At 48.6% G+C, this 13,515-nt stretch overlaps 4 protein-coding genes across 4 annotated transcripts; 3 read left to right on the top strand and 1 right to left on the bottom strand.

Moving 5' to 3' along the window:
• Positions 1-4,143: 4,143 nt before the first annotated feature.
• Positions 4,144-7,576, top strand: IWZ02DRAFT_248167 (uncharacterized protein). Its single transcript, XM_066763142.1, has 3 exons — positions 4,144-4,606; positions 4,661-6,532; positions 6,585-7,576. The coding sequence occupies exons 1-3, from the start codon at positions 4,235-4,237 to the stop codon at positions 7,389-7,391; spliced, it is 3,051 nt and encodes a 1,016-aa protein (XP_066622813.1). The 5' UTR covers positions 4,144-4,234; the 3' UTR covers positions 7,392-7,576.
• IWZ02DRAFT_248149 (uncharacterized protein) lies at positions 7,577-8,360 on the top strand. Its single transcript, XM_066763141.1, has one exon. The coding sequence runs from the start codon at positions 7,761-7,763 to the stop codon at positions 8,229-8,231; it is 471 nt and encodes a 156-aa protein (XP_066622814.1). The 5' UTR covers positions 7,577-7,760; the 3' UTR covers positions 8,232-8,360.
• Positions 8,361-8,861: 501 nt separating this feature from the next.
• Positions 8,862-10,145, bottom strand: IWZ02DRAFT_449985 (putative eukaryotic translation initiation factor eIF-1A subunit). Its single transcript, XM_066767436.1, has 2 exons — positions 9,788-10,145; positions 8,862-9,684 (listed from the first exon to the last, which is right to left on the bottom strand). The coding sequence occupies exons 1-2, from the start codon at positions 9,885-9,887 to the stop codon at positions 9,323-9,325; spliced, it is 462 nt and encodes a 153-aa protein (XP_066622815.1). The 5' UTR covers positions 9,888-10,145; the 3' UTR covers positions 8,862-9,322.
• Positions 10,146-10,177: 32 nt separating this feature from the next.
• Positions 10,178-13,379, top strand: IWZ02DRAFT_248179 (uncharacterized protein). The gene is made up of 4 exons (XM_066763143.1): positions 10,178-10,715; positions 10,777-12,015; positions 12,061-12,498; positions 12,550-13,379. Exons 1-4 carry the CDS (start codon positions 10,284-10,286, stop codon positions 13,012-13,014), a joined length of 2,574 nt encoding a protein of 857 aa, XP_066622816.1. The 5' UTR covers positions 10,178-10,283; the 3' UTR covers positions 13,015-13,379.
• Positions 13,380-13,515: the final 136 nt, after the last annotated feature.

Consider the following 13,515-nt stretch of genomic DNA (forward strand, 5'->3'; position numbering starts at 1 on the left):
TAGAATAATATTATAGCGCCTAATATCTAGTATAAAGGCGTATATTATAACTAGCTAATATTAGAAATGGAATTATAATTAATAAATGAAATTAAGTTACTTATTTATGCGTTAGTTAAACCTAGAGACTTTAAGGTTCCTACTAGTAATCTTTCTTTTCTTAATCCCTAATTCCCTAAGTTATAGAAGAAGTTAAGGATGAATAAAGCTAGATCTATTTATACTAGTATTAACTAGGGCATAAATAGGTATAGCATAACCGCTAGCTATAATTATAGTTTATATAGTAAATAGGTGTCCTCTAATAAGGTCATAAATGTTCACCTATAAATTAGTAATTTATAGAGCTCTAAGCTTATATCTTAGGGAGGAGACTTCCCCTAAGACTTATTATTTTCTAATAAAGAAGAGTATAGTTCTAATATTATATGCTCTTCTCCTTCTTCTTCTATTATAGTATTAACTATCTTTACTTTAGTTTCTAGGCACTATTAGATAAGGTATCTAAACTTTCCGCATTAATAGTAGGGTCTAATATTACCTTAGAGTTCCGCTTTTCCTTTATATATTAGATTTTCTGTTATTACGTAAGGAGTAGGTCTCTATAATAATCTTAAAAAAGGCTACTCTCTTAAACTTCTACCTATTAAAAGAGTAGATTTACCTACTTATTCCTATTATTATTTCTTTACGCGGTCTTCCTAGAATGATAAAGATATATTTCTACTATTTTAATACTTAATTATACTTTATGTGATAGGGTATACCTTTTAAAGGTATTCTTTAAATAAGATGAAGTCATCTTATTTAATTCCTACTAAATGAGTTTATAGTAGGGGATCTAATAAAGAGTAAAAATCCTCTTTCTATTATTTATGCGGAAGATTAGCCTCTAAAGCTAGGTATATAAACTCTAACTAGAACTTCTAAAGATCTATAGGAATTTTATAATGAAGGTCCTTTAGCTTCTTCTTTACATCCTTTCACTAATGCGGATTCTTAAATACTTACTTAAGCTAGTAATATAAGTTAGTATTAAGAACTAGATCATCTATCTTTATATAAGTACGTAAAAATAGTACTAGATGCTATACTACCTTACCCTATATCCTTAAGAGGATATAACTTATAATAGCTTCCTTAGTATCTATAGTAGTACCTCTTTTAAAGTAGTCTTTATTACTATAGATTTTATTATTTATAAGTAGCCGCTAATACTTATATGTAGGGTTTTAGCCGTTTATTAATTCGGGTAGGTTAGGCACTCTTAGTATATATTTCTTCTTCTTCTAGGATCTATTCTCTTCTAAATACTATAAACTTATTAACTTAATAGTATCTTTACGCGACATCATTTAATGACTTATAATTCTTTCTACTAAGTTAAGGATAACTTATTTAAGAGTCTTAATTTATATCTTCGCGTAAATAGTAATATCCTATGTTTATCCCTTTATAAGGGGGGTAATCTTAGATTAATAGTTATTAGCTTCTTCTAGTAGAATATGCCTAAAAGCTTCTTTAACCTAAAATTATATTACATAAAAAAGACCTTTCTCTTATACTTATATATTAAGCTTAACCGGTAATAGGGAGTAAAAAGATTATAATAAGAAGGGGAATACCTATCCTCTTCCTTCCTTAGATTTATAAGGTAATTTAGTACCTTCGCGTAAGGGTATTTATTATTAACTACTAGACTCCTCTTAAGTACTAGTTATGTAGGCTTAATTCTTAGCCATACTATCTATATATAGAATAGTCTTCTACTTTCTTATAAGTAGGTATAGGGAGGATGCCTCCTTAATGTTCATACACTATACTATAGCCTTATAAAGACTTCTATAGTTAATACGTACTTAATGCTCTTTAGTCTTTAGATAATACTAATATACCTTACTAAGATAACTTAAATTACCTTCTTAAATAATAGGCGGTCATATATAAGGCTTAAGCTATATATATAGTATACCTAGTTTAGGTATTCTAATACCTCCCTTAGGTAATAAAAAAGTAGGATGGGGATAATACCTAGAATAATCTTCTATATCTATTATAAATTATTAAGCGGCTAATATATAGGCTTTTACCTAAAGGCTATCTACTTAGTTAGATATATATAAGATTAAAAGAACTTAATTAAAGTTAAGTAGAGAAGAGATGAAGTTAAGTAAAGTCTTATTAATTATTATAAATATAGAAGATGCTATATACTCTTCTATCTTCTATATATATTTATATAGGAAGTGAAATAAGAACTAAACTCTCTCTTTACTACGTGAATTACTACTTTAGTTATGTTATTAAAATAGATAAGAAATTAATCTTCTTATTACTACGTGAAGTTTTATTAGCCGTTAAGTAGGCTATATATCCTTAGTAGTATTTATTATCTATTAGTACTACTAGCTTATACGGCTTAGCCGGTTTATGTAGCTTAGTTATAATTATCTTCGGCTTATTAAGTAATCGCGTAAGGGCGTAGTTATAATATGCTTACGTTACTAGCATCTAATAGCTATCGCGTCGTGTCTAATAGCCGCGTCTAATAGCTATCGCGACATCTATCTTCCTAGTTAAGTCTCTATAGGGACGGCCTTTAGATAATATAGTAGAACCTTTTATTATTATCTAGTCCTTATCTACTTAGCTTAAAACGTCTTAAAGAACCGCGGTATTACTACTATAGCTACTTATACTAAAGTCTTATCTATATGCTAAAAAGGTATTAATGGTGGTAGAAAGATTAAGGTAAGCTAAAAGGAGCTTCTTTATCTAGAGAGTAGACGTAGCCTGCTTATTAGACTTATAGACGGCTTATATAAAGTACTCTACTATCCTACCTGCTTTAGGAAGCTTTAAATCCTCTATATATTATTAGAGATACTCCTATTTACTTACCTAATTTATAGGGTCTTATATCCTTAATCCCTTCTAAAGCTATCTTAACTCCTTTAAGAGTATCTTTTCCCTATAGTTACTTATTAGTATGAACCTATCCTTTAGAGCGCTTATCCTTTCCTTAATTATAGGTTTTCCGTAAGCTAAGTGTTTAGTGGTTAGGGAGTAGGTATCTATAATCTTATTAAGGGTAAGGTACTTCTTAGTTATGAAGTCCTTATATAGCGGGAGGAGTAGTACTTATTATTTATGGGTTTTAAGGTCCTTTTTATTAGTAAGGACTAGTCCTTTAAGGAGAGGCTCTTAAGGCTCTATTTTAGGGAAGAGAGTAATAAGACTAGTATATTTAAGTAGATTATATTAATTAAGGAGGGAGATAGTCTAGTTAAGCTATCTATCCTAGTCTTTAGCTATATTAAGAATGATAGTAGCGTTAGTAGCTATAGTAATTTTACTAAGGTGTAATACCTAGAAAGTTCTTAAAACTACCTAATCTAGAAAGGTATAAGTCTTTATAGAGTAGGGTGCCCTAATATTAAAAACTCTACGTTTCCTATAGGATTATCCTAATTAGGTATGGTGCTAAGCTTTAATGTATAGCTAGGGGGGGCCTACTTAAGTTACGTAGCTCTAATTAGTTAACTAGGTATATATTAGTAATTCTAGGCTTATAATAATTACGGATAAGTAGGTACGTCTATATACGTAATTAGTTATGTAATAAGGGGAAGATATTATCTTATCTCTATAACTATCTACTTATATAACTACTTTATATAATTAGAATTAGGTAATTATAAACGTATCTTATTAGTTTAGTACTAATATTACTACTACTACGCCTTAAGAGATATTAAAGATATCATATTAAGCACGTGTAGTAGAGTCGTCTTGGCGCGATTGCTAGACTGGGTGGGGCCCGTGCACCAACGGCAACGGAACGCCCTGCACTGGGTCCCGGGCCACCCACACCCACACCCACACCCACTCCCACACCCACTCCCACTCCCACTCCCACTCCGCTTCGCCTGGGCCGGTAATCGGCCAGTCCGCTGCCCGGGTCCATGTACCTACCAACCAACCAACCTCCACTGCCCCAGACACCACCAACACCCTGCAGGCTCTGCTTTGCTCTCGAATCGCCAGCCATCTCATCTGCCACTGCGGCTCCTTGGCTTCCCTAGCTCTCCGTCCACTCATCGCTCACCACCCTCTACGCCTCACGCCTCCAACCTCTGCCTGACTAACCCGCTGCCGCCCTCACCACCGCGCAAGCGCGAGCCTGTACCACAACACATGCGCTTCGCCCATGCTCCACTGAAACACGGTTGCGATGGATTATTCTTCGTCTCCTCCTAGCCCGTACCCGTCAGACGGCACTTTGACGCCCTCGTCCAACCAAGATCCGCTCGCGAGCCGCTCTGCGCCGCCTTCCGCCAAACCTGCAAACAGCTCCGACTCCGCACCGCTCCACGACAATACCGACGACGACGACGACGACGACGACGACGACGACGACGACGACGACTCATCCGCCAGGCACACCGATTGCGACTCGATGGACTCCCAGGCGCATCACTCGCGAGAAGCAATTTCAAAGCTTCTGAACGGCAAGGAGAAGGAATGGACCGCCATCGCCGAGAAGAAGGGCCCGCTGCGTCTGCTCGACCTACCCGTAGACATTCTCAAGGAGATTATCAATCATGTGAGACGCGACTCGCAACGTTGGCATGCAAAGGGTAGAGCTAACTGGTGCTAGCTACCGCACACAAACGACCTCACCTCACTTGCACTATGCCATTCCGCCTTGCACAACCTCACCATACCTTACATCTACTCCCGCTTCGACATAGTGTGGCCCGATAGCACAGTAAATTCAGAACAGAGATCCGGGGTTGATGCCTTGACGTATGGACTGGCAACGCTGGTCATGGGCGAGGAGATATTTGGGGAATCGCAATGGCAACGAGATCAAGCACGGCACCTGAGGCAGACTCGGACCCCCAGCAGCGCGCAACAACGACAATCAGCCGAACCCTTTCCTATTCCAAGACGACGCCGCGGAAACTACTTTGCCAAGTACACCAAAAAGTTCTCTCTGGGAAATGGTCCGGTCGAGTGGGTGCAAGACTACCTCATCACTAAAGAGGGAGGCAAAATGCTCGGAACGCTGGTGGCCGTAGCCGTGGCCCGCATGCGGAATTTGGAGACGTTTGTGTGGGACATGCCAACGGGCGTCTTGAGAGACGTCTGGCTGGCACTGTCGTCTCTTGCAGATAGGGACGATGGTCAAGACTGCAGGCTGGAGCGTTTGTGGATCCGGTGGCACGACAACTCTGGCGCGGACCTGTCAGTGCCGCCTCCTCCCATGCCGGTCAGCAACTTGCCGCCGCCTCCGCCCCACGCGCACAATGCCAGCGGTGTTGGTGCGGCGCAAGCTCCCATCGTGGTGCCCGTGCCACATAGCGCGTCAGCATTGGCAGCAATCGATCGAGTCGAGCACCCCACTTTCTCCGTCATTCCTGCCTTGAAAAGCTTGAGCGTTTTGGACATTGATGAGCTTCCCTATCTCGACGAAATGGCCATTCTGATTGGTCGTTCGCAGAAGAAGCTGCGAGAGCTGCGAATTGGAATTGCAAAAAATGCCTACGAACGTGAAAGGGAATGGGTGATGCCGTGGGAAGGTGCTGCGACACAGCAGGTTGACCACAGCACTCTCTGGACTGCGGCAAGCAAAATTGGGGACAAGAGATTAGGTGGAGTTTTGGGCATTCTAGTTGGACGAGTCTACAACTTGCGGCACAATACCGAGAAACAAGGCGCAGAGAGCCTGTCTGGCACCGTTGACCGCGTTTGGGAGCATGGCCCTTCTGTGACCAAGAGCGAAGTCAACCTACCTCATGCTTCAGGTGTTGATGGCCGTGAGCTGGATGCGAGCTCGGGAGCTGTGCCCGGCGCCAAAAATTCGACTTTCCAGACGCCACCTTCAAGAATACCTCTTCGAGAACGGGCATTGGAAGCAGAGCGTCGGGAACGGGAGAAGAATTTGGGGCCTCTGTTGAACACCAAGCTCAAGCTGGAGACACTTGAGCTCGAGCGCGTGCCCATGTCTGTGCCGGTCATGCTGCAGGCGTTTGATTGGTCAAAACTCACTGCCTTGACGCTGCTAAATTGCAGTGGGCATGAGACTCTCTGGCGGACTCTGCGTAGAGAGTTTGCGCCTCGCGGTTCGCAATCGCATGTCAGAGGATCTTCGGCAAAGATGCACAACCGCCCAGAGTACCGCCTCAACCTAAAAAAGATCCACACCAACACCGTCTCCGTGTCTCTGATATCGTTTATCAAGGAGACTCTGCCGCCAAATAGTCTGGAGGTGTTGTTTTTGCAAGAGGATCGCACCTCCCATTCCAGCGTCACCGTCAACGTCATCTTCCGCGGTGCATTGAAGAGGCATCGTGCCAGCTTGAAAAAGGTCATGATAGACAGCAGCGAAAAGGGCAACGGGGATCATGCGCCGACGAGCACGCGGTGGAAGCGGTGGATGTTGAACCGCGAAATTATTACCTTCATAACGAGCGGTCGAATGTGTAATTTGCGAGAACTTGCATTTTGCATCGACTACCTCGACTGGGTGAGATATTTCTTTACTTGTGTTGACCATCAAACGTACTAATTCATTTCAGCACTTCTTCCTACAACGACTACCCCAAGTCCCTACGCTCCGCTCCCTCTACATCCCGCAGATTGCCGACCACGCGCATGGAAACAACATTGACCCACGAGAACTCGCCATGCAAATCGTCGACATCATCACGCTGCGGCCCGAAGTCGAAATCTGCTACATGGGCATCCAAAACAAGTGCTTCGAAGTCCTCGAGAACAAGGTCGTTGCCTCGCCATATGATCGGTACTACGCGCACCACGGTGCCCACCACAATCAACCCCACGCCGCTGCAGGCTCTTCAGGTGCACCCAACGGCCCGGGAGGCGCCGCTCCTGGTATCGTTTTCTCGGATGACGAGGATGACGAGCCGGTTGGTGTTGAGGACGAGGAAGAAGCGCATGCTGCCGCGGCCGCTGAGATGGATGACGAGGACGTTGACGAAGAGACGGAAGACGATGATGATGACGACGTAGACGACGACGATGATCCAACGGGCGCAGGAGGCGGGGGCGGCGGTGGCGCTGGCGTCACTTCCAACAATGGCACTGGCACGGCAGCAGGCGCAGCAGGCGGCAACCATCACCACCACCACCATCACACCCACAACAACGACGGCGACGTGTTTGTCGACGAGGACGACGCCGACAATGACAATGACGACGATGACGACGACGACGAAACCGAGGACGGCAGCGAAGTGTGGGGCTGGGGCAGCTCGGCAGGCAGTCTGGATGAGAGCTGCGCGGGCCAAAAACTGCGGCTGCGCGAGATTCTCTTCTACGATGACAAGGTGGCCATTTTTAAGGGGAGGCATGGGAAGTTGTAGCTGTTTGGCTACTCGTGGCCTGGCCTGCCCTGTCCTGTCCTGTCTTCGGCTCGGGCTGGGTAGAAGAAGAAAGATGGCAGCAGCTGCTGTTGAACGACATTTCTGCTGCTGATTTGATGCTGGCTGGTTGATGCACCCGCTCATCCACCCAACCCACCTACAGACACCCATGACATAAAGTACACACACATACCCCGGGTGTATAATTCTTTCCTCTTCTCTTTCCGCTTCTCCATCTTCTATCTACTTACCTACCTATTCGGTCACCATTACTTTACATCTACTTTCGTCCTTTCCTTTCTCTTCTACCCTCTCCTCTCACATACAGACGGGTCAAAACAACCAACCACTTACACCCAAACGGAATGGATGGAATGGACATGGACACGAGACGACAAGACTCGAAACGGCTTCCCCTTTCTTGCTCTCCTCTCTTCTCGTCTTTTTCTTATCAACTTGATTGACCCATCTTTAGTCAACTCAACTTACCTTGAGTTAGTTGGTACTGCAGATGACGCGCGACTTAAAACTCTTACTTTACACAAATCGCTTCTACCTTTTCTTTTTCCTTTTCTAGGTTTCTTCTTTATCCTTCGGTTTTTCAACATGTCGGCGTGGCGGTGGACTGGAATGGAATGGAATGAACTGAACACGGGAAGCAGGGTATTTATGTGTGGTTCGGCAGGGTTGGTATGGTATGCTTGGCGTTTTGTCCGTCTTTCTTTTTCCCTCCTCTCTTTCTTTTTTTTGCTCCCTTCTTTCTTGACTTTTGCCTTTTGCCTTTTCTTCGTGGCCACGAGGAGCGGCATTGGACGGATGATGGCGAGATGGCGAGACTGACTGACGGACTGACTGACTTGTTGAGCGTTTAAATGAGGAGCAGACGGACGGACGGACGGACAGACAAAATGAGACAGGTGGAAGCAGAGGCGAGCAGATTGATTGCTGTGGATTAATTCTTCCAGTTTTGTCCTATCCCATCCTGTCCCATTTCTTTTTTCTTTTCTTTTCTTTTCTTTTCTCTATTTCTCCCCTATTTTTTTCAAATAGGCAGGCTGGCGAGAGTTGGGGAAAGGCAAGGCAAGGCAAATCAAGGTTCAGTCATGTTCTGTTCCGTTCGGTTCTGTTCGGTTTGCTTTATCTTCGGATTCAAATGGGTGCGGACGAGATGAAGGAATGGAGAAGCAGATGGAGACGATGATGACGGAAAAATTGATGGGGATTAGTTTTTGCAATGCGCGTTTTCGTCTTGTGTTGGTTTTGTGGAATCGAGATATGGTAATGAGGAGGATGGGTGGGTGGACGGATGGGTAGCGGCGGAAATGGAGATGGAGCGTCAAATTGATCGCGGATTGGGCGCATGGGTGGGTTTGATGGTTAGTTAGGTTGGTTGGTGGGTGGGTAGGAAGCATAGAGTAGGACAGGACAGGACACGAACGAACGACACGGAAAACGACATGAATGGACAAATTTGGAGAATTTTTTTGAACTTTTTGTAGGATCATTGGATGATGGCATTCCCCTAGACGAAATTTAGAAAAAGGGAAGGAGGAACAACAACAATGAGATCCCCAATGCGCCATGTCTTGGCTGGCTCTGTGGCTGGCGGGAAAATTGACTAATGGATGATGATGGGGACAGAGAGGCCGCGGCTCGACTGGATTGAAGCCAAGCAGAGAGGCTGGCTAGCTGGCTGGCTGCTGGATAGTACGACCAGGTGTGAAGACGGAGCATGAAGCAAGCGGTAGGAGCATCGTCGTGTGGCCCAACAGCCCCAACACTCCTCCGTGGTGGTATCGTGGCTGATTGACCGAAAGCCCCGCGGACCATGGATCCCATGCATCGGTTCGTTTGTCCGTTCCCAGATTTCGTCGCACATGCGGGCGCGCGGGGGCAGACGCCCACGGCGGGGGCTGAACGCAAGGACGCGCTCAAATGTCATCAATGTCGACCTCCTTGACGCCCTCCTCGTCGCTACTCCGGTCCTCGTCGAACTCGAAGCCGATGCCGCCCTCGTCGCCGTCGGCGCCGTATGTGTCGGTCTCGTTGATCTTGGCCGTTTCGGGCAGCTCGCCGTAGGCTTTGAGCGAGCGCGCCTCGTCGGCGTTGTACTTGAGGATTACGTCGCCCTTTTCGTCCTGGTAGTCGCGCAGCGACAGCAGGATGATGTCGCCCTGGTTGATCCACACCTTTTTGCGCAGCTTGCCGCGGATGTGCGCCAGCCGCTTCTCGCCGTCGAAGCACTGCGCTTCCAGGCGTCCATTGCCGAGCATCTTGACTACTTGGGCGTATTCTGGTTGAGGGGGTTAGCGCCGTTGGTGGTGCTGAGGTGAGGTCATCACAGAATTGTCACCCAAGTGACTGGCCAGCCGTGTGGCGATGCGTGGACGACGTACCTTGGCCTTCCTCCTTGAAGACGAGTTCGCGCTTCTCGTTGTCGTTCTCGTTCTTGCCCCTTCTGCGGTTCTTACCGCCCTTTCCCTTGTTCTTGGGCATGGCGGAAGTGCAGGGAGTGCGGCGCTAAGAGTTAGGCTCTGGAGAGGTGTGCGGCTGGGGCGCAGACGAGAGTGGTTATGTGAATGCGACCGTGGCGGGGACGGCCGGTGGTTGGACTGGTGGGTGGTGTTGAGGTGTGGGGTGGAGGGGGAAGGTTGTCGACGCACTGTACTGGGCTGCCACCTTCTTTTGTAGGCCTGCAGTGTGCAATTGACGTGTGCTGGGCCAGTCAGAGGGCGGGGCCACCGCCAAGCCTTTTCGCTTGTACGCTGGCTCTGCACGTGAACCCGCGACTCCAGCAACGGAACCGACATTCAACTCTCAACTGCGACAACAACCCCAACACCTTAACCTCCTCTCCACGTCCGCTCCCATGCCGCCATAGGCTGACTTGCCATGGCCGCCGCCATCCACGACCATCGCTCCCTCATCTTCGCCTCCGTCTTTCCCCTGCCGTCCAAATCTCACCCATCGCATGTCCAGAGCCACGGCGACCACGGCGTCGGCGTTGTCACGCGCAGCCACGACCAACCACATCATCGACCGGGCAACACCTCCAGCGGCCGCTCCAGCCACCCGCTCAATCGCAATGTCGCCTGGAATACAGCCACCCGATTCTTGAAGCTGCCCGTACCTCTGCCCACCGATGTCGTGTCGAGGGCCCGCTCGCGCAAACACCGAGTGCCCGCGGACGTGGACGAAGCTTTGAAATATTTGATTGGAAGTGGCAATGATGGCCAGGCTGCTCTCGTCGACTGGTATCTGAATGAGGCGCGGGACAATTTCGCCGCCTGTGTACGGCCGGCCTTGAGAGACCTCTGGGATGCTGTAGGTTGATCGATCCGGGACTGAGACGCGCATGTGTAATTCGAGGTTCTGATGCAGACAGCCCATGCCAATCGCACGTGCGCTGCCAGTGCTGCAGGAGACGGTAAAGCTTCTCAAGAATGCTCAGTCTCAGTACGTACCGCCATTACAGGATCACCTCGTGCCCTTCATCAAGCATGCCTCCGGTGCGGACCGTGCCATGCGCGCATCGACTCGGTTTAAGAGGGAACTGCATACGGCCTTTTTACATGCCCTGCCCCAACAGCGCTTTACAAAGACTTTGGCTCATGTCCTGCTTGATGTCGGATGCCGCCTATTCGACCTGCAGGTCCAGGATGGTCTTCCAAGACAGGATCCGGCGCGCGAAGATGGACAGAGGATGCGGCAGTCAGTCACCAAGCTGCTTCGGGAGCTGCATGACGTGGGTCTTGGCCGGGACTGTGCACAGAGAGCCGTAGCGCACGCCATGGACCGCTTGATGGACTGCTTCATTGGCAGCCATTACATGAAGGTGGACTGGTACGGCAGGCGGTCCGTCACCAAGAATCTGAAAGAGTGGATCAAGGACGGCTTTGCCCCTCTGGTGCACGATTTGATGTCGAGTCTGACCTGTGGAGAGGAGACGATTGAGACCAACATTCAACAGTGGACCGAGATGGCCATTGGCCGGTTGGGCAGATCTCGCGTCGACAATCTTTTTGATTATGTCGTCAACTGGGACAGCTCATTGGGTGCGATACTAGATCTCAAAGAATACATTTCGACGCCCGCAGCACGCAACCACCTCACGCACAGCTTCCTCCAGCAGCTCACGCGCCGCTTGCTACACGCAGGCGCCACCACGACGCATATCCTCGACACGTACATTTACGTGATTCGTGCCTTTGTCGAGTTGGATCCCAAGGGAATTCTGCTGGAAAAGGTCGCCAGGCCAATCCGCCGCTACCTGCGGGATCGTGAAGATACAGCTAGCATCATCGTCTCCAGCTTGCTGACCGACATTGTGGATGAAGATGGTAACCGCATCGATCCAGGCCAGGAGATAAGTGTCGAGATTGCAGCCGAAATGCTCAATCCAATCACTTCTGCCTCGGAGGAACAGGACATTGAATTGGACTGGGGCAACATGAATTGGATGCCTGACCCTGTTGATGCATCAACAGAGTACAGAAAGTCGAAGTCGGAGAATGTTCTCGGCTACCTCTTGACTTTGTATGACCGGGACGACTTTATTTCAGAGCTCAAAACCATTTGGGGCGAGCACTTGCTGCGAAGCGAGAGCGTGGACTTTGAAAAGGAGGCAAGTCAGTCATTCACTCCCAAGGCGAGCGCTAACTTGACCCAGATCCGACTCCTTGAATTTTTCAAGGTCCGCCTTGGCGAGAACAACCTCCAAGCTTGCGAGGTCATGCTCAAGGACGTTCTCGAATCCAAACGCATTAACAAGCAGATTCACCAGACGCTGCTGCAAACCGCTGCGGGCACGAGCACACGGCACGACATTCAAGTCAACTCTCACATTTTGTCAGCCTTCTTCTGGCCCTCGCTCCGCGAAGACGAATTCCCTCTTCCAGACCCCGTGCAGTCGGCGCTCCAAGACTATGCTGCAGGCTTCGAAGCCATCAAGGATATGCGCAAGCTTCACTGGCTCCCTGCGCTGGGTCGCGTGTCCCTATCCCTCGACTTTGCAGACCGGCATCTCGATCTTGAAGTCACCCCCTGGCAAGCAGCAGTCATACACGCCTTCAACGAACCTGAATCGTCCGAACCCACCGAGGACGAGGTTCGGCGTGCTCGTTTGCGTGCCCTTGGCCAGACTGCTGACCCGTCGCAGTCTCGGCCTGTGTCCAAGACTTTTGATGAACTCGAAGCTGCCCTCGAGCTCGACGAATCGCTGCTTCGATCTGCCCTCACGTTCTGGGTCGCCCAGCTCGTCCTGACCGAGTCGGCGCCCAACACGTACACGGTGCTCGAGTCACTCAGCGACGCGTCGTCTTCGTCGACCACGGCAGCGGCAGCAGCGGCGGCGGCGGCGGCTGCCGCCGCAGAGGAGCAGTCTTCGGCGGTCAAGCGTGCCGAAGACATACTCGTCGACAACATGGCCATGTATCGCCAGTTTGTCATGGGCATGCTGACGAATCAGGGGCGAATGAGCGCCGAGCGTGTGCAAGCCATGCTGAAACGGGCGTTGATGGGCGGGTTTCCGTTTGGAGTGGAGGAGGTGGGCGTATTGCTGAGCCGCATGGTGGAGGAGGGCGTGCTTGTCAGAGCGGGCGACGAGTTTAGTGTGAAGAAGTAAAGTTGGCGGGCGTTGGGGAGACACGGCATGTCGATGGTTTGGTTGATCAGTCTTACACCCCTTTTGATCGATCGATGAAAAGATGAAGGTCCTTCAAATTGGTGCGTTGAAGCTGTGCTGTGCCTGGGTGCAGGCTCCCGATGAGGGGAAATGCAAGGCATGAATGCCTTGTCTTTCGACACCATGACCAAGACAAGCTACGTCAGAGTGGAATGAGAGTAGAAAGGGGCCAACTTTCATCAACGCGGCGCCCCGCCCCAGTCTCTGTTGAGCAGCAATTGCAAACACGTTGGAGATGATATGTTGAACAGCGGACGCAAGCATCGTTTGTTTCGTGTGGCAGTCCTTGCACGCTTCGGCTCGCCAGGCACGCACGGCAGCAACGCACAGTCGCCTCTGCATCCGGGGAGCCGTGAGCTGCGGCCGCCGTCGATAGGCCCCATCCCGTCGTCTTGACGTCGCGGGCTCCAGCAGATGCACCCAGTACCGCCGGCAGGCGTG

The sequence above is a fragment of the Phyllosticta citriasiana genome, assembly GCF_038021145.1.
Source record: "Phyllosticta citriasiana strain CBS 120426 chromosome Unknown IWZ02scaffold_6, whole genome shotgun sequence".
NCBI lineage: Eukaryota > Fungi > Ascomycota > Dothideomycetes > Botryosphaeriales > Phyllostictaceae > Phyllosticta > Phyllosticta citriasiana.